This window comes from Anolis sagrei, chromosome 5, assembly GCF_037176765.1.
Source record: "Anolis sagrei isolate rAnoSag1 chromosome 5, rAnoSag1.mat, whole genome shotgun sequence".
Taxonomy (NCBI): domain Eukaryota; kingdom Metazoa; phylum Chordata; class Lepidosauria; order Squamata; family Dactyloidae; genus Anolis; species Anolis sagrei.
The window spans coordinates 194,783,450-194,803,358 of NC_090025.1; the positions used below are offsets into that span (position 1 = coordinate 194,783,450).

General features: G+C 45.7%; 1 protein-coding gene across 5 annotated transcripts in view; it reads left to right on the forward strand.

The window, feature by feature from the left end:
- The window catches only part of NRF1 (nuclear respiratory factor 1), a 92,173-nt gene extending 76,141 nt beyond the window's left edge, over positions 1-16,032 (forward strand). For all 5 annotated transcript variants that reach the window (XM_067469364.1, XM_067469366.1, XM_067469367.1 and 2 more), the window contains exon 11: positions 14,250-16,032. In XM_067469364.1, the coding sequence (XP_067325465.1) occupies positions 14,250-14,413 (164 nt within the window). In that variant the 3' untranslated portion in view covers positions 14,414-16,032. The remainder of the gene's footprint in view (positions 1-14,249) is intronic.
- Positions 16,033-19,909: the final 3,877 nt, after the last annotated feature.

Below are 19,909 nucleotides of genomic sequence, written 5' to 3' on the forward strand. Positions count from 1 at the left end.
TGGACACTTTCCAGCTTGTCAATATCTCTCTTGAATTGTGGTGCCCAGAATTGGACACAATATTCCAGATGTGGTCTAACTAAAGCAGAATAGAGGGGTAGCATTACTTCCCTAGATCTAGACACTATGCTCCTATTGATGCAGGCCAAAATCCCATTGGCTTTTTTTGCCGCCACATCACATTGTTGGCTCATGTTTAACTTGTTGTCCACGAGGACTCCAAGATCTTTTTCACACGTACTGCTCTCGAGCCAGGCGTCCCCCATTCTGTATCTTTGCATTTCATTTTTTCTGCCAAAGTGGAGTATCTTGCATTTGTCACTGTTGAACTTCATTTTGTTAGTTTTGGCCCATCTCTCTAATCTGTCAAGATCGTTTTGAATTCTGCTCCTGTCCTCTGGACTATTGGCTATCCCTCCCAATTTGGTGTCGTCTGCAAACTTGATGATCATGCCTTCTAGCCCTTCATCTAAGTCATTAATAAAGATGTTGAACAGGACCGGGCCCAGGACGGAGCCCTGCGGCACTCCGCTCGTCACTTCTTTCCAAGATGAAGAGGAAGCATTAGTGAGCACTCTCTGTGTTCGTCCACTTAACCAATTACAGATCCACCTCACCGTAGTTTTGCCTAGCCCACATTGGACTAGTTTCCTTGCCAGAAGGTCATGGGGGACCTTGTCGAAGGCCTTACTGAAATCCAGGTACGCTCCATCCACGGCATTCCCCGCATCTACCCAGCTTGTAGCTCTATCGAAGAAAGAGATCAGATTAGTCTGGCATGACTTGTTTTTGATAAATCCATGTTGACTATTAGCGATGACTGCATTTGTTTCTAAGTGTTTGCAGACCACTTCCTTAACAATCTTTTCCAGAATCTTGCCCGGTATCGACGTGAGGCTGACCGGACGGTAGTTGTTTGGGTCGTCCTTTTTTCCCTTCTTGAAGATTGGGACCACATTGGCCCTCCTCCAATCTGCTGGAACTTCTCCCGTTCTCCAAGAACTCTCAAAGATGGTTGCCAATGGTTCCGAAATGACTTCCGCTAGTTCCTTCAATACTCTGGGGTGTAGTTGATCTGGCCCTGGGGACTTGAACTCATTAAGAGCGGCCAGGTATTCCTGGACGACTTCTTTCCCAATTTGGGGTTGGATGTCCTCCAATCCCTCATCCACTCCATCTTGCTGAGGTTGAAGACTCTCTTTTTGTGAGAAGACCGAGGCAAAGAAGGCATTAAGTAGTTCTGCCTTTTCCCTATCCCCTGTCAGCATTGCCCCATCTTCTCCTCGAAGAGGTCCTATCGCCTCCTTGTTTTTCCTTTTTCTACTGACATAAGAATAGAAGCCCTTTTTATTGTTTTTAATGTCCCTGGCAAGTCTGAGCTCGTTTTTTGCTTTAGCTTTGCGGACCTTTTCCCTACAGGTGTTGGCTATTTGTTTGAATTCTTCTTTGGTGATTTCTCCCTTTTTCCACTTCTTGTGCATGTCTCTTTTGTGTCTTAGCACAGTTAGAAGTTCTTTGGACATCCATTCTGGCTTCTTTGCACTTGTCCTATTTTTTCTCTTTGTTGGCACGGTTTGCAATTGCGCCTTGAGTATTTCACTCTTGAGAAATTCCCATCCATCCGTAGCTCCCTTGTCTTTTAGTATCTGTGTCCACGGAATGCTGCTCAGCGTTTCCTTCATTTTTTGGAAATCAGCTCTCCTAAAGTCCAAAATGCGGGTTTGACTTGTCTTAGTTTCGGCCTTCCTTTGTACCTCAAATTGCAGGAGCACATGGTCACTTGCCCCTAAGGATCCTACCACTTCGACCGCATCGATCAGGTCCTCCGCATTTGTTAGGATGAGATCAAGAGTAGCCAATCCCCTTGTTGCCTCTTCTACCTTCTGGACCATGAAATTGTCTGCAAGGCAAGCGAGGAATTTGTTGGACCTTGTACTCTTGGCCGAGTTTGTTTTCCAGCAAATATCGGGATAGTTGAAATCGCCCATGACTACTACATCTCTTTTCTGTGCCTGTTTGGTCAACTGTTGGCAGAAGACTTCATCAAGATCTTCCTCCTGGCTTGGGGGTCTGTAGTAGACTTCACCATCTGGGATCGACCGTCCAGGAAGGACTGGAGCCATGACAGAACCGTGCCCCCGAGACCCATCCCAGAGAGTCGGCCCAGAAGGATACCATGATCGATGGTATCGAAAGCCGCTGAGATGTCCAAGAGAACCAACAGAGTCACACTCCCCCTGTCAAGCTCTCTACGGAGGTCATCCACCAAGGCGACCAAGGCCGTCTCAGTGCCTAATTAGTGGTCCTAATATTAGGACCACTAATAATAATAGTGGTCCTTATTCCTGAGATAGACTTGTGATCCTCCTCTTGCTCTGACCGCTTTGCATTTGGAGTGAGTGAATGAAGAATCTTTTAAGGGATAAGTGTCTGAGCACTTAGATCTTTCTCATAAGCTTCTCCATGGGTGGGAACCATGAGTTCCTGATCAATCGCTTTGCCATGGGCAGTTTCCCAGCAACTGGATGTGCGGCTGGTCTTTCTCTGCCTTTGCAGAGCCTCTCGGCATCTCAGCAAGTGGACTCCCATCGCAGCGCTGTGGGCCCTTTGGCCTGCACTGGGATGTAAATATTTTATCACTCAATCCTTTCTAATATAACCCGTTTGCAAATGGCACCAGAGGCAGCTGTCCCAATTTGCTCCTTACCGGCAACAGTGCTTTTCAGCACTGCCTGAAATGGCCTCGGCATTTCCTGCCCGAGCCACCATCCCTATGGGATTGGAAAAAGGCCCAGCGAAGATTACTGGGAGCTGTTGGCACGCACCACATGCTTATGGGCCGCATCTGTGTGCATAACCTCATTCCTTTCTCTGCAAGGGATCCCCTCATCCACTCTCTCTCTGCAAATGAGGGAGGCAAAGGGATCTAGTGGGATCCGCAAGCCTTCTACCTTCCCTTTCTTGGCTGGCTAGAGATGTCTCCATTTCACCAGAGATGCCAGGGACCGAGCACCCATGCTGGAGTCCCTTTTGGTTGCAAAGTGTGATGCCTTCCTCTCCCTCCCGAGCCCCACTGACCTTCTCCGTCCCAGGGACAGCTTGGCTTTGCTGGGAAAGCGGATCACGTGAGTGCGGTAATCCACAGCCAGTAAACAGCTGCTGAGCAGGCAGCTTCTACAGGAATCGGCCTATTTCCACCCCATGGATGCTGCAGACTCTGGAGGAGAACAAGGCCTTTGGGGCAGCCGTCGACAGTTGTATTCCCTAAACCCTCAAGGATGGTCACCTGAGCCTTGGCTCCAAGCAGCCTTCTTCTTCTTGGTATGTTTGAGTGGGTAAGGAGAAAGAGAGAGATGGAATCATAAGAGTCAGAAGAGGCCCCAAGGGACATCCAGTTCAACTTCCTTCTGCCACTCAGGAAGACACAACCCAAGCTCTCCCAACAGATAGCCATCCAACCTCTACTTAAAAACCCCCAGAGAAGAAAACTCCACCATACTCCAAAGGATATATTCCACTGCCAAACAGCTCTGACCATCAGGAAGGTCTTCCTAATGTTTAGGTGGAATCTCTTTTCCTTCCGTTTGAATCCATGGCTGCATTGTCTCCTAGTCTCCAAGCTTTTTCTCCCCTCAATGTGGCTTCCTTTCCAATATCAAAACATGGTTTTCGTGTCCCCTTCTCTCAGCCTTCTCTTCTCCAGGCCAAATATCCCCAGCTCCCCCAGCCTTTCCTCATAGGAATGCATGGCTTTGATCATTTTGGTCACCCTTCTCTGGACACGTTTTAGCTTGTCCTGCTATTATTCTGGGCATTTGTGTCCTTGTAATCCTTAACCATGGCTCATGTTTCACATTTCCCATTTCTGGAAGTTGCATCCCAGTAAAGCAGAAGACTGAAAATTCTTTGTGTGGCAAGAAAAGACAAGAAACCTTCATTTCAAAAGGCCTGTAGACCTTTCCAAATGCGCTAAACGTTTGCTGTGACCTTGAGGATAAAATGGGCAGACAAGGCCACTGACATCTGCAAATATTGATTGGGATTTTAAAGGAAGCTCTGTGTTGTGGGATGGGTACAGAGGCAGGAGGATCCATTTCCAAGTCTGTCACAATTCGTGTGACATGTCTGGAGGGAAGACTTGAGGGTTCTTGGTTGGCTGAAGAAGCCAGAGAAGTGCAGCCCTGCTTATTTATACCTTCGCTGAAATGTCATCAACGTGTACCTGCGTGGCAAACAATGAGATTGAAGGACTCAGTACGCTCTTCCCATTCTTTGAATCTGTGTTTTCTCTGGATATGTTTTATGCCTTGCCAATACCTCAGTACAGAGTACCTTTCCATGCTCTCTATCAAAGTACAACATCTAAGAACACGCAAATACAGTTACAGATTTGTGGAATACACTTTCATAAACCATCAGATGTGGCACAGGACAACAATTCCACAAGGAAACAGTCACCACCCAGAGATCTTTTCTCTACACTTGAGAACAACCAAGTGCCATGCTTCTCTGGCACACAGCTGTGGCCAGAGCACTCTCTGTTGTTCAGATGTCTTCCAGATGTGACAAACTTACATGACTTCCTGCCACTATGGCCTCCCATGCAATGTCACAAGTCAATGTGTCGTGGGATGGGTACAGAGGCTATGCTAATAATATAATAATATAATATATTGTATGTAATATATACCTTGTATGCTGCTCTGAGTCCCCTTCGGGGTGATAAGGGTGGCATATAAATGTCGTAAATAAAATAAAATAAAATTAAATAAATAAATAAATGTGATACTGCACCCAGGGCCAAACACAGAGCTCCTTCCATTCCTCCAGAGGATAATTGGGAGGAAACCTGGAAGAGTTGGACAGTTCGGTGTTGTTATTTTTTTATCCAAGTGGTGATTGTTCTCTTGAGCTTCTTCAGGGAAGATTAGGAATGTTGTTTCATGGCCATCCTTTGTTTCCGGAGAATGCAAGAACAAAGACTTCATATACGCCACTGGATCCGGCTCTCTAGATAACTGCATGGGATCTCCTCGCGTACATTCCTTCTGCTCCTCTAGCAGGCTTCCCAATATGGTCCTGATAGGATGGATGGAGACAGACCTAACACAAGTAGAAGTCAATCTAGCAATCCAGTCTCGTGGAAGGGACAAACTTGAAGAATAAGGACAACCTTCCTATTCGCTTCAAGACTGAGATTTCACGGTTGCATTTCCTCATTATCCCCGTTGGTTCTACTGAGCTCTAGGGGGTCACCCTGTTGCAACCTGATGGATAATCCAAGGTGATAATCCACAGGAATGCATAGCTGAGACCCCTATTGCATTCTGAGAGATGGGTCAGCAAGCAACAGGAGGAAAGAGAGACTAGGCTGCTTCCTCCAATTCCTTGACCTGCTTCCTACCTCCGCTGGGCAGAAAATGAAAGGCACAGGTAGAGGATGAATGACACCTGGCTTGAAAACAAGCAAAGTGAACATGAGCCAACAGTGTGATTCTAGACTGCATCGATAAAAGCATAGTGTTAGATCAAAGCTTTCCAAACTGTGTGTCATGTGCATTCGTGTGTTGACTGCAGTGTGTAGCTGTGTTGCGTGAATGTAACAAGAAACCTCTGAGTGAAATAAGCAATAAATCATATATGTGTATGTGTATATATGTATTGTCTAGTGAAATGATGCCGGTCTAAAAAAGACCTCCAGGTAGATTCAAATCAAGGAAAAGCTTCATGGGAACCACCACTCCTCTTAATATTTCCCCAGCAAGAGCATCCCTCTGGGCAGCTAAACCAGGAAATCCCAATTGGATGGCCTTCCTCCAAGGGCAAACCAAGAATGGGCCACTTGGAAGTCCCTGAACAGGCTCACAAGTGGAGTGGGCAGATCGAAAGACAACCTGGCAAAATGGCGCTACTAAAAGAATCCTCCACCTTGTGCGACTGTGGAGCAAAACAAACAACTCCGCACCTGTATGCTTGTCCACTGTGCCCTGCCTCATGCACAGAGGGAGAATGGTTTCAAACTACATACAGTGTGGTCACCATTTTTGATCTGCTTCATCTATTTCATCAGTTTTATACTAATTTATGCAATGCTTTTGGCATGAAATAAAATAAACCAGCATGAGGTGTTTATTTTGAGAGCTCCGGTCTAAATTGAGGGAAGCTACAGTCCCACTCTGTTCTGCTTTGGTCAAACTGCAAGAAAAGAGATGAACATTTGGAAGAATTTGCTGGTGGGAATCATTGTTGGGTAGAGGAAAATATATGCTGCCTGGGAGTCTGGCGTAATTTCCGTCTGTGGAGGTTTTCCAACAGAGGTTGGATGGCCATCTGTTGGGGTGGGGGGGTTGTATATTCCTGCCTGGCAGAATAGGATTAGATGGGATGGCCCTTGGGGGTCTCTTCCAACTCCTTGGTTCTGCAATGTATTCTGTGTCTCCCCGTGGCTGACGCTGCTCACGGTCATTGCTTTGTTGGTTTGTTATCTACGTGTGATGTGCTTCTGGAGTTGTGCCTGTCCATGTCCTGGGTGTCCGCAGGGGGTCACTCCACCCGGGGTGCCAGGGTGCCTTGCTTCCGCCTTGGGACCGGCCCCTCCCTGCATGGGGAGCTGGGGATTTTCCCTTTAATACCATTGAAAGGGTCCAAAATCCTGGGCTTTAGATTAACATGTGCCAGTTAGATTAAGGCTAATCAGAGAGGCAGATGCAGCTCAGTGACAATCCCGGGCCTGATTACCATCCCTGGGGGCGCTAATCGTGTCCCTCCCAAGGGCAGCCAGATCCACTGCTCTCTCTCTCTCTCTGCGTCCCTCTCTTTCTCCCTCTCTGTCTTGCATGGCTTTCGTCTCCTGTGCACTCCAGGAGGTGAGGCCAGGTTGACCGTCTGCCTCGGACTGCTGCTTCTTGCTATGGCCTTGTGACATATAATCACAGAGTTGGAAGAGACCACAATGGCCAACTCCTATGATTCTACAGTTTGCAAGGTCCATCCATTCCAACATTCTTCTGCCATATAGAAAGATCCGGTCAGAGCACTCCTGAAAGATGGCTTTGACTGGAGGAATCCAGAAGAGACTCCACTGGACTTCTAGCAGCATATTCCACTGCCAAACAGCTCTGGCCATAGGAAGGTCTTCCTCATGTTGTGGTGGAATCTCTTTCCTTGCAATTTGGATCCATGGCTCCATTGAGTCCCAGGCTCAATGGAGCCATGCAGAAAACTAGCTTGCTTCCTCCTCAACCAGACATCATTTCCAATATTTAAACATGGCTCTCATGTCTTCTTCTCTTAGTCTTCCTTTCTCCAGGCTAAACATCTCAAGTTCCCTTAAGAGTTGTGATTTGATTGTCTGAATTGTAATGGTGGTCCTTTTTCATGGATAGAGTAAGCATTTGACATAGAGGCTGGCTGAAATGTTTGTAATGATAAGATATTTTTTATAGTTTAGTTGAGGAATTGTGGTTTGAGAGTCAGACACAAACTCAAGTGGCAAACTGTGGTTGACTTCATGTAGGAAGTAGCTAATTGAATCACGGACGGACGGACGGACGGAAGGAAGGAAGGAAGGAAGGAAGGAAGGAAGGAGTTGTGACCACAGGTGCATCTACACAACATCTAACACAGTCTGACACCATTTGTATCTGCCATGGCTCAGTACTATAGATCAGACATGGGCAAACTCCAGTCTTCCAGATGTTTTGGATTTCAGCTTCCAGATATCCCACCCAGCTTTACCGGCTGTTAGGAATTGTGAGAGTTGAAGCCCAAAACTCCTGGAGGGCCAAAGTTTGCCCATGTCTGCTATAGATAGATTCATGGGAGTTGTAATTTTACAATGTTAGGTGAAAGAGTGATGATGTGTCACTGAGCTATAACTCCCAGGACCCTGTAGCATTGAACCATGGTGTCACACCATTATTTCTGCAGTGTCGAGACACCCTAAGTGGCATTCTCCTTTAGAAAAGGATCTGTGCCTTTTCTTCCTAACGGAGGAAAACATTATTTAAAACACCTGTGCCTTTGCTTTCTAGCGAAGTAAAATCCCAATTTTGGAAGGCCAAAGTGACAATTGTTAGAGTTTGGCATTGGGAGAGAGGATTGTACTTGCTCTCACATGCAAGTAGAGTTCTTTCACGCACCTTTTCTCTTGCCACCTTTTTAAAAAGTATCTTCTCTGTTCTGTTGCCTAGTTTAGCCCTGGAACAATAAACAATCCGCTTCCCTCGTAGCAGGCATGTAGCGGGGGGGGGGGGGGGGCCTTGAGGGGCTTCAGCTCCCAACAAAATTCTCATGTTGGTTCGCGAAAAGGCCTTACTGGTGCATTATTTAAACTGTTACGTTTATTCATATCATGATCTGATCACCATACTCAATATATTCCATATGCATGGGGGTATTGGGGTAAAGGTCCAGTGTATCTGTCCGAACGTATCTCCCTCTACGTCCCACCTCGGAGCCTGAGATCATCTGGGGAGGCCCTGCTATCGACCCCACCACTGTCACAAGTGAGGCTGGTGGGGACGAGGAGCAGGGCTTTCTCAGTGGTGGCCCCTCACCTGTGGAACTCACTCCCGGGGGAAATCAGGGCATCATCATTCCTCCTCACCTTTAGGAGAAGGGTGAAGACCTGGTTATGGGACCAGGCCTTTGGGCACTCCAGCAATTAAATCAGACAACCAGGCGAGTAAGACCAGCAGGATTGATGAAGTGGAACGTAAAACTAGATCTATGAGTAGCGAACGCTGACCATGTAAGAGGAGAAATTGGGTTTGTAATTGGTTTTATTGATTTTATTGATTTTATGGTTATAATGCGTAATTGTTGTTAACTGTGTACTGATGTAATTTTGTGTATGATTGTTTTATGATGCAGGCATCAAATTGTGCCTTTGCTTTTGTAAGCCGCCCTGAGTCCCCTTCGGGGTGAGAAGGGCGGGGTAAAAGAACCCCAAATAAATAAATAAATAAATGATACAAAAGGTTTGCTAGGGTAGACCCTCTTTCACTCAGACTCAGCCCCCCCCCCCCGAAACCCCCCCTGAAAAAAACTCACCCCCCCCCCCCCCCCCGAATTGAAATCCTGGTTACGAGCCTGCCTCGTAGCAACGTTTTCATGGAGGTGGAAGTTCCCCAGCATCACCATTTAGGTCCAAAGGCTGCTGGCTGTTTACTGGGGTGAAACCTTGCCCCCCCCCCCTCTCTATCTCAGATGGCTTCCTCCCTCCCTCTTTTCCTGGTCTGGGAGGCTTTCCTCTCCCTTCCTCCTCCCTCTGTTCCTATTCAGGCCGATGCACCAAGATCACCCAAGAAAGAGCACACAGGACACGGTCTGTGGCGGCCAGGACTGGAGCGCCTTGGACAGAGCGAGTGGGTCAGAGCGCTAAGCCTTAAGCTTTCCTGTCTGCACAGCCAAGTGAGGCCAGGACAGCCGGCTGGTCACATTCGGGCACCTCCTGTTCTTTGCTGGCATTGACCTTCAGGAGCTGCCTGGAGAGTCCCCTCGTGAAACAGCCCCCTCTCTAGCTTGTAATACTTATTTTTATTCAGAGGTACAGGCGGTCCCTGAGTTACAAGCATCTGACTTACAAATGACTCCTAGTTAAGAACGGGGGTGAGGCAACAGGCAATGAGAGGGATCTTATATATTATTAGCATTAGTATTATCTATATATATCATAAAAGTCAGTGTTTGTATGTATGTATGCGGCGGACGTAGGTGTATGTGGCAGCTTCCTGATTGGCTGCCGCTGTGGTACAATTTGCAGATGGTCTCTGATTGGCCAGCCAAAACATTCCAAGACCCTCAAGTGGCTAAAGGGGAAAGGAAATTTGCATATCGTTTCTGATTGGCCAGCCTCAACAGGAGCCCCTGGTGGCGCAGAGGGTTAAACCCCTGGCCAGCAGGACTGAAGACCCACAGGTCGCAGGTTCGAATCCAGGGAGAGCACCAGCTCCTCATGCGGGGACATGAGAGAATCCTCCCACAAGGATAGTAAAAGATCAAAACATCCTGCCGTCCCCTGGCCAAAGTCCTTGCAGACAGCCAATTCTCTCACACCAGAAACAACTTGCAGTTTCTGAAGTCGCTCCTGACACACACACACAATTTTTAAAAACATTCTCAAGTGGATGAGAAGAGAAAGGAAAGGGGCTGAGGGATTTGCAGTACCATCACTCACTTTCTGAGACCACTGTGACTTTCATCCAATGGCTGATCTAGACCAAACTTGGCACATAGACCTCTCATGACCCACTTTACGCCCTGGTGTGGTTTGGCCGGGGATGGACCATGGATTATGGGACTTGCAGTACCTTCGCTCAATTCCTGAGACCACTGCAACCCTCATCCAATTACCAACAAAGACCAAACTTGGCACACTGAGTCTCCATGACGCACTCTACATCCTGCTGCGGTTTGGAGGAGGATGCACCATGGACGATGGGACTTGCAATACCTGCACTTCCTTCCTGAGACCATTACAACTGCCAACAATGATGGATCAGGATCACAATTCACACAGAGAGCCCGCATGACTCACTCTACATCCTGGTGCTGTTTGGAATAATTTGGAGATGGATGATGGGACTTGCAGTAACTTCACTCACTTCCAAAGACTGCTGCAACCCTCATCTAAAGACCAATCAAGACCAAACTTGGCACACAGAGCCCCCATGAGCCACTCTACATCCTGGTACTGTTTGGAGGAGGATGGACCACAGATGATGGGACTTACACTACCTTCACTAACTTCCTGAGACCACTGCAAGCCATATAAATAACTGATAAAGACCAACCTTGATACACAATTCCTTTCTCAAATAACCCGGGTAGCGCCGGGTCCCCAAGCTAGTATATTATATATTATTTGTGGGTGTGTCTATATATATATATATATATAGAGAGAGAGAGAGAGAGAGAGAGAGAGACAGTGTCTGAGTTACAGACATCTGACTTACGAATGACTCCTAGTTAAGTACAGATGACAGGTGAGATGACAGGAAGTGGGAAGGATCTTATGTTATATATTATTAGCATTAGTATTATTATATTATGTATTATTAGTGTGTGTGTATACATATAGAGAGCAGTGTTTCTCAACCTTTGTAATGCTGTGACCTCTTAAAACAGTTCCTCATGTTGTAGTGACCCCTAACCATAACATTATTTTCATTGCTACTTCATAACTGTAACTTTGCCACTGTTATGAATCATCATGTAAATATATGATATGCAGGATGTATTTTCATTCACTGGACCAAATTTGCACAAATACCTGATATGCCCAAAGTTGAATACTAGTGGGATTTTTTTGGGGAGGGGGGATTAATTTTGTCATTTGGGAGTTGTAATTGCTGGGGTTAATAGTTAACCTACCATCCCCTCTCTCTATATATATGGCTGTAATTACACTTAAAACGTGTACCTGTTCCGACTTACATACAAATCCAACTTAAGAACAAACCTACAGAACCTATCTTGTGTTGCTGTGAGATTTTTTGGGCTGTCTGGCCATGTTTCAGCAGCATTCTCTCCTAACATTCTGCCTGCATCTGTGGCAAGAATTCTCAGAGGTTCTGAAGATGCCATTAGCCACAGATGCAGACCAAATATCAGGAGAGAATGTACTGGAACATGACCATACAGCTCAAGAAACTCTCAGCAACTCAGTCATTCCAGCCATGAAAGCTTTTGACAGCTCATAGAACCTATTTTGTTTGTAGCTTGGGATACGGCCTGTAAAGGAAAAAAAAACCTAGAAAAACCCTAGAAAATAACAAAGGCAACACAGAGAAAGCAGGTTTTTTTATATATCTACTGCCTCTGAGAAACTGGAATCTAAAACACACAAAGAGAATTTGTATTTGCTACTGAGGGGTCGGTTAGCTTTTAGTTTCATTTGTTGTTGTTGTTATTTGCCATTCTGTGCATACATACTGGCTTGGTCCTGGAGCCAGTAGGCTGTTAGGAATTGTGGGAGTTGAAGTCCAAAACACCTGGAAGGAGGGCCAAAGTTGCCCCATGCTTGTGCTAACTGCTTCCCCTGACCCCCTTTTCTCCCATTCAGTCCAGTGCTTGAACATGACTGTACCTGTTCAAAAGCAGACTTTGCGCATTTGTTTGTCCCTCCGCCTTCTAGAGAGGATAGGAACAAGCAAAGGATGGTTGGGTCTGAGGTGTCCATTTGAATAGTTGGTTTATCTATCTCAGAAGGAGAAAAAAAGATATAGAACAGAAGGTGCACCTCTTGTCTGTTTGTGTGTGTGTGTCAGAGAGAGGGAAACGTCCAGAGCTTTTCTCTCCAGCACAAAAGTCAACGGCAAAGGCAAAGCCGGTGTTTGCTCAGGAGGCGTGAGTCATCTTCGGTCCCAAAGGAGATGAATGGCTCAAATAGAAGGGAAGCAAATACAATTGGGTGCCTGGAGAGATCAGGTGCAATGAACACATAGAAAACACAGCACAGCAAGGTTTTCCACTCACCTGAAGGCATGGCTCATTAGACTATTAGGATCTTAGAATCCCAGAGTTTGTGTTAGGATCATAGAATCCATCCAGTCTGACCCCCTTTTACCAAGGCAGGAGGACACATCCAAAGCCTTCCCAACAGATGGCCAGCTGCTTAAAAGCCTCCTGAGAAGGAGACCCAATCTAGACAACAATAGATTCCGTGGCTGAATTATTATTATTATTATTATTATTATTATTATTATTATTATTGTCATTTTACTGATACAAGAAACACAGTATGTCACATCAAACGAAATACATATGCTGGGTTTTGTATCACAAAATCACAAGTCGAATACTTCCCAAGCGTCTAGGACTTGTGGTTTATGATTACTATTTACTAGCTGTCCCCTGCCACACGGTGCTGTGGCCCAGTCTGTGTATATGTGTTTTGTGTGTGTATATATGTGTATATTTGTATATATGTGGTTTTGTGCATGCATTGTAATGTATTTTTTATTTTTGGGCTTTTAAAGTCCCTTCCGCTGTGTTTTTCAGTGTTTTTAATGAGTGATGGTCACTCATTGGCCTGATACGTGTCTTGTGTCCAAATTTGGTGTCAATTCATCCAGTGGTTTTTGAGTTATGTTAATCCCACAAACAAACATTACATTTTTATTTATGTAGATTTATTTATTTATTTATTTATTTATTTATTTATATCCCACTTTGTTTCCCAAAAGGGGACTCAAACCGACATGACATAAAAGCATCAGCATTACAATTTAAAAGTATACAGCACAATGGTTGAACGGCTCTTACTGTCAGGAAGATCTTCCTAATGTTTCAGTGGAATCTCTCTTCCTACCATTTGAACCCATGGCTCCATTGTGTCCCAGTTTCTGGAACAGCAGGAAAAAAAAAAAAAAGCTTCCCCCTCCTCAATGAGACAACATTCCAAAATATCACTATGTAACAAAATGTGAAAAATCTGTTCCTGGTTTGAAAACGTTATTTCCTGTTCAATTGTGCGGTCCTTTGAAAGTAGTTGTCATACTCCATTGCATACATACATACATACATACATACATACGGCCCTTTGGTCTTTTCCAGTGGTAGGATTCTCTGTGTTGTTGTTGTTGTTGTTGTTGTTGTTGTTGTTGTTGTTGTTCAGAAAGGGGTTGGACTGGATGGCCCTTTGGTCTTTTCCAGTGGTAGGATTCTCTGTGTTGTTGTTGTTGTTGTTGTTGTTGTTGTTCAGAAAGGGGTTGGACTGGATGGCCCTTAGGTCTTTTCCAGTGGTAGGATTCTCGTTGTTGTTGTTGTTGTTGATGATGTTGTTGTTGGGAAGGGGCTTGGACTGGATGGCCCTTAGGTCTTTTCCAGTGGTAGGATTCTCTGTGTTGTTGTTGTGGTTGTTTAAGCAGAGACTGGGTGGACATCTGTCAGGGATGCTTTGATTCTGTGATATATCTATTGCATATCTCTCAATCACATCTGTCTATCTGTCTGTCTTATCTATCTAATCATCATATCTACAGCCATCTATCTATAACTGGATAGCTACTTGTGGGGGTTGCTTTGTGATATATCTATTGTATAGATCTCTCTCTGTCATATCTGTCCATCTATCTTATCTATCTATGGCCATCTGTAGGGGTGCTTCGACTGTCCTTTTCCTGCCTAGCAGAAGGGGGTTGGACTGGATGGCCTGGGGATCTCTTGTATGAATCTATGGCTGTCTTCTCCTTGTCCGAAGTCTGTCCCACTGACCCTTGATTGTCTCTTTCCTCCTTCCACAGGCCTGGTCCAGATCCCAGTCAGCATGTACCAGACGGTGGTCACCAGCCTGGCACAGGGCAACGGTCCAGTGCAGGTGGCCATGGCGCCCGTCTCAGCCCGGATCACAGACAGCACGGTCACCGTGGACGGCCAGGCGGTGGAAGTGGTGACGCTGGAGCAGTGAGGGCTGCACGAATGGAAGGAAGGAAGGATCAGGATGCAGCAATGGAGGCGGAGGCGGCTTCTTCCTCCATCCCTCCTTCTCTCTCTTTTTGCAGAAATCGTTTCCTCTTCGCCTCTCGGGAGACGCACACAGGTGGCATCTTCAGTCTCGCAGCAAAATAAAAAGAAAAGGTTTTGTGAACCACACAAAGGTTGGAGTTTCAAACAGAGAGAGCCAAAAAGGGTGGAAGGAGGCCACTTCTGGGTCCAGGAGGCCTACAAAGCTCCATCCAGGCCAAGCCAAGCTTTCCTCTCCCGCCTTGCATGGACCGCTCTCGATGAAAGCTTTGGCGGAGGGACAGAACCTGGGTTTTCCTTCCCTTCTTGGGGGCATAGACTTTTGGTTGCCCCGCTCCTGCAGAGAGAGCCACACACAGAACCAGGCCGGTCTGCCGTCTTCCTCGAGGCAAGAATTAGGTGTCATTTTAACGTGGACGTTTATTATTTTTCCTTCTTTAAAACAAAAGAGACCATTTGGGGATATATTTTCTTTTCTTTTTTTTGTTTCGCGTTTGAAAGCGTAAGAATCTCCTGGAGACTGTGATCTAGGGATCCTTCCAAGACCCGTTGGATCAGATCCGGCTCCTCCGTTTCCTTCCTTTTTTTAATTCTAAGTCCGTGCTTGAAACCTGCCCGCCAACGCTTCTCTTTCCCTTCTCCACCGGAACCGATACTTGCTTGCCTTTTAAAGAACCTTTTCCTTTCAAGAAAGAAATATTGCAAAGCATGAGATGCAAAACTGCAGCGAAAGGGTACGAAGGACATTTCCGTGCACCTCGATGGATCCGGGCGGCCGAAGTGTTGACCAAGGGCTCTTCTGGATGACCTTCACGCCTCATCAGCCACGTCCTCTGCTTTTGGGACTTTTCCAGGCACTTCTTGGTTTGTGAAGCTTCCAGGCACTTCTTCCTCCACGAAAAGAAGCATTCTCATCACGTTTCCTCCTTTTTTCCTTCTCCAAAGCTTTTTCTATCACTCCTTTTTTTTGCAGAGGAGCCCAAGCTCTTCTCTTTCTTCTCCATTGATGGACTCTGCTTCGATCCTCCTGGGAGAATTTCAAGTATTTAATTTCACTGTTGTTTCCCTTCACAGACAAAGACCCTTTCCCATTTCTCCCTGCATCCATCCCAGCCTCCAAAGCTTGCTTTTCTTTCCCAAGAGTTGTGTATTTACTTGGCTTCTTTTCTTATCGGCAGTTCTTTTATACGCATTTCCCTCCCATGGACATAGACTGATGGAATCTTCTCTCCTCACCCTCCCAAGATTTACAATTTACTTTCTTTCCTTTTTTAATTTTAAATATATATATATATTTTTCAAGAGGAATTGTTGTCGTGAAGATGTCAGGTGTGGCTTTCAAGTCAGTGTCCCGTCCCCCCCACATCTTTTCTTTAATTTTTGGCAAACAGAATAACGTTCGGATAGACTGAGGAATGATTCCCCCGCGACCCAAAGAGAAGCCGCCCTTGTTCTACCAATGCCACCCCCCCCACCCCGTCCTGTAGCAGCAGAGCATGGAAACCCCCCTCGTTCCCCCGTATTCTGTCTTATTGCCTCATTCAATAAATTGTTACAGATGTGGACGCAGCTTCCCGTCTTCTTCTTTCCATTCTGTACCAAAAATACAGAAGTCCTCTTGGGGGTGGTTTGTCTTGTGCAGTCTAGAAATCTTCATATGCAAGTGTGCAAACTTTCCGTTCTTAAGGATTGTCGAGATGCAGAGGAAAATACAGGTATGACCCCAGGTAATGAAGCTGGACATACTTCTTTAGTAGATGTTGTTGTTATTTGAAACACAGCAAAGATGAGTCCTCAGCAGACAAGATCACTCTGCTGGCTGTTGTTTTTTAACACAATTGTGAGGTCAGGAGTCTTGTGCTCCAGAACTCTGTCTGTCTGAATTCAGAAGTCCCAGAGGAGTTTGGCGTGTTCATTCTCTGTAACTTTTTCCAGCTTGTGATCCCACCAGTTCTTTGTCGCAGGGAGATGGTGTTTGTGGCACAAGTTCCAATAAATCATCTGAGCAACGGTGTTGTGCCTCTGCTTGGAGTCTGTCTGCGCAATCTTCTTGCAGCAGCTGAGGATGAGGATGATGATGATGATGATGATGATTATTATTATTATTATTATCATCATTACTACTTGAAACACAACAAGATGAGTCCACAGCAGACACTCTGCTGGCTGTTGAATTGGATCACACGCTGGACACTTCCCAAGTGTCTAGGACTGTTGATGCATCGGCGAATAATGCATGCAGATCCCAGTAAGGTGGCCTTCTGTAGCTGGCAGATGGTAATTTTGTCAGCGTCGATTGTGTTTTAGTGCAGGCCAAGGTCTTGAGGCACTGCACACAGTCTGCCCATCACCCAGTGTGCCTATTATTATTATTATTATTATTATTATTATTATTAATCTAGATCAGGCATGGTTAAACTTGGGCCCTCCAGGTGTTTTGGACTTTCAATAGGCAAGCAGCTTGGTGTGAAGAAATAAACTGTGGGAGCAATCATTAAAAAATGGAAGAGATACAAGACCACTAAGAATCTCCGTCAATCTGGGGCTCCATGCAAGATCTCACCCCGCCTGTGGGGTCAAAATGATGATCACACGAACGGTGAGCCAAAATCCCAGAACCACATGGTGGGGGAACCTAGTGAATGACCTTCTGAGAGCTGGGACCAACGTCACAAAGGCTGCTACCATCAGTAACACACTACGCCACCGCCAGGGACTCAGATCCTTCAGTGCCAGGTGTGTCCCCCTGCTGAAGCCAGGACACGTCCGGGCCGACTGAAGTTTGCTAGAGAGCATTTGGATGATCCGGAAGATTATTGGGAGAATGTCATGTGGTCAGATGAAACCAAAGTAGAACTGTTTGGCAGAAACACAACTCATCATGTTTGGAGGAGAAAAAATGATGAGTTGTATCCAAAGAACATCTTCCCTTCTGTGAGGCATGGGGGTGGGTGGCAACATCATGCTTTGGGGCTGTGTTTCTGCAAAGGGACCAGGGCGACTGATCCATAGACGTGAAAGAATGAATGGGGCCATGTCTTGTGAGATTTGGAGTACTAACCTCCTTCCATCAGCAAGGGCACTGAAGATGAAGCATGGCTGGGTCTTGCAGCATGACAGTGATCCCAAGCACACTGCCAGGGCAATGAAGGAAGGAATGGCTTCCCCGTAAGAAGCATTTCCAGGTTCTGGAGTGGCCTAGCCAGTCTCCAGATCTCAACCCTAGAGAAAACCTTTGCCCAGCGACAGCCCCAAAACACTGCTCTTGAGATAGATCTACATGGAGGAATGAATGGGCCAACAGACCAGCAACAGTGTGTGCCAACCTGGTGAGGACTTACAGAGAACGTTGGACCTCTGTTATTGCCAATAAAGGATATATAACAAAGTATTGAGACGAACTTTTACTTATTTCCCACCATAATTCGCAAATAAATTAGTTAAAAATCAGATAATGTGATTCTTTAGTAGAACATTTGTTATTATTATTACCATATTATTACAGCATATATACCCATCATTATCTGGGTTCCGGGAAGGGGGGGGGGGGCTGCCAAGTTCCTGCTTTCTCTTTTCATCAGTGTCTCAGTGACAACACTCTGGACAGCAGGTGTTGCCCTAGCCCTCTTACATTGGTCACTTGACCTCTGAGGTATGAATCTTGTATATACAGCACCCTCTTGTAGTTGCCTCTGTGTGCTGCATGATGAGGCTCATTTTTGGGGTCCTTGACCCCTCAAAAATGGATTTTTCTGTTGATGCACTGCTAGTATTTTAAGTTGGATAATGAAGGGTCCATGTGCCAAGTTTGGTCCTGCTCCATCAAGCTTGGATGGAGCCTTTGCAGGACAAACATACACACATAGTTTGGTTTTTAGAGAGAGACTTCTTACTATATTTATTTACATCCCACTTTTATCTCTTGGTTGAGACGCAAAGTGGCTACCGAGGCAGAAACAGCATAGAATAGAATTATGATTTCCATTTGGCACTCAAATCTATAGAACTATGCTTTTGAAAGATATACTATGTGTAAATGGTGAGGCAGGCTTCTCCACTTTCCTCTTTGGCCTCTTAATAAAGGCTCTGGGGGCAGCTGCTGTTTATCTTGCCATTTGCAGGAAAGTGCAGGTGGTTACTGTAGGATTGGGTAGAGTGGGGCACATGTTTGTTTTCTGCTGCTCCTTTCCTCTCTGTTTCCTACCTACCTTTCTTCTCTTTTCTTGTTTTCCTGTTTCCTTCCTCCCTTTCTTCTCTTCCTTCCCTCTTTCCTGTCTACTTTTCTTCCGTTTCTCCTTCTCTTGTTTTCTTGTTTCCTTCTTTCCTCCCTTTCTTTCCTTCCCTCTCTCCTACCTACCTTCCTTCTTTCCTTCCTTTTCTCCTTCCCTTTCTTTCCTACCTACCTTTTGTTCTTTTCTTCTCCTCTTCCTTCCCTTTCTATTTCCAACCTACCAATCTTTCTTCTCTTCTCTGGCTTTCTGTTTCCTACCTACCTTTCTTCCTCCTTCATTTCCCCCTTTCCTACCTACCTTTCTTCCTCCCTTTCTTCTCTTCCTTCTCTCTCTTTCTATCTTCTCCTTCTCTCTTTTTCCTGCCTAGTTTTCTTCCTTTTCTCCTTCTCTTACTTTCTTGTTTCCTTCTTTCCTCCTTTTCTTTCCTTCCCTCTTTCCTATCTACCTTTCTTCCTTTTCTCCTTCCCTCTCTCTCCTACCTTTTCTCCTTCTCTTTTTCCTGCCTACCTTTCTTCCTCCCTTTCTTCTCTTCCTTCCCTCTCTATTTCACACCCACTTACCTTTCTTCTCTTCCTCATTTTCCGTTTACTATCTACCTACTTTTCTTTCTTCCTTTTCTCCTTCCCTCTTTTTCCTGCCTCCTTTTCCTTCTCCCTTTTTCTTTCTTTCTCCCTTCCTCGTTCTCTCTGTTTTGGAAAGGAGCAAGAAACGATTCCCTCCACTTTGGGGGGAAATAGAAAGAGGGAAGGAGAGCAAAGGAGCAAGAAGAGGGTGATGGAACTTAAGTTTAGAGCTCACCTTTAAGGTAAATGACCTTTGGAGGCCGGATCTGGCCTGTGGGCCTTAATTTGGAGCCTCCTGAATGACGGTTTTGCAAATGGCAGCACCCTTCCCTTCTGATAGATGAGCTGAAGCTTTGCATGCAACCTTTTCCTCTTTTCAGTCATGCCCTAAACCTGAAGGATTTGCATGTTCTTCTCCTGTTTTGTCAGGTTCTTTTTTGCTATCGTTGAGAAGCAATAAACACACCAGTGGCTAAAATGGCAATTTTTTATTTAAAAGTAAATGCAGACTTCACAGGTTCCCATCCCCAAATCGTCCCAAGGGAAGCTCCTTGCATTTTGGAGCAAGGGTGAAAAGTGTCCTGCAGTGAAGTCCAGTCTTGGGCCAAATAGTTTAGATAGAAGTCTCAAGTAATCCCTTTAGTT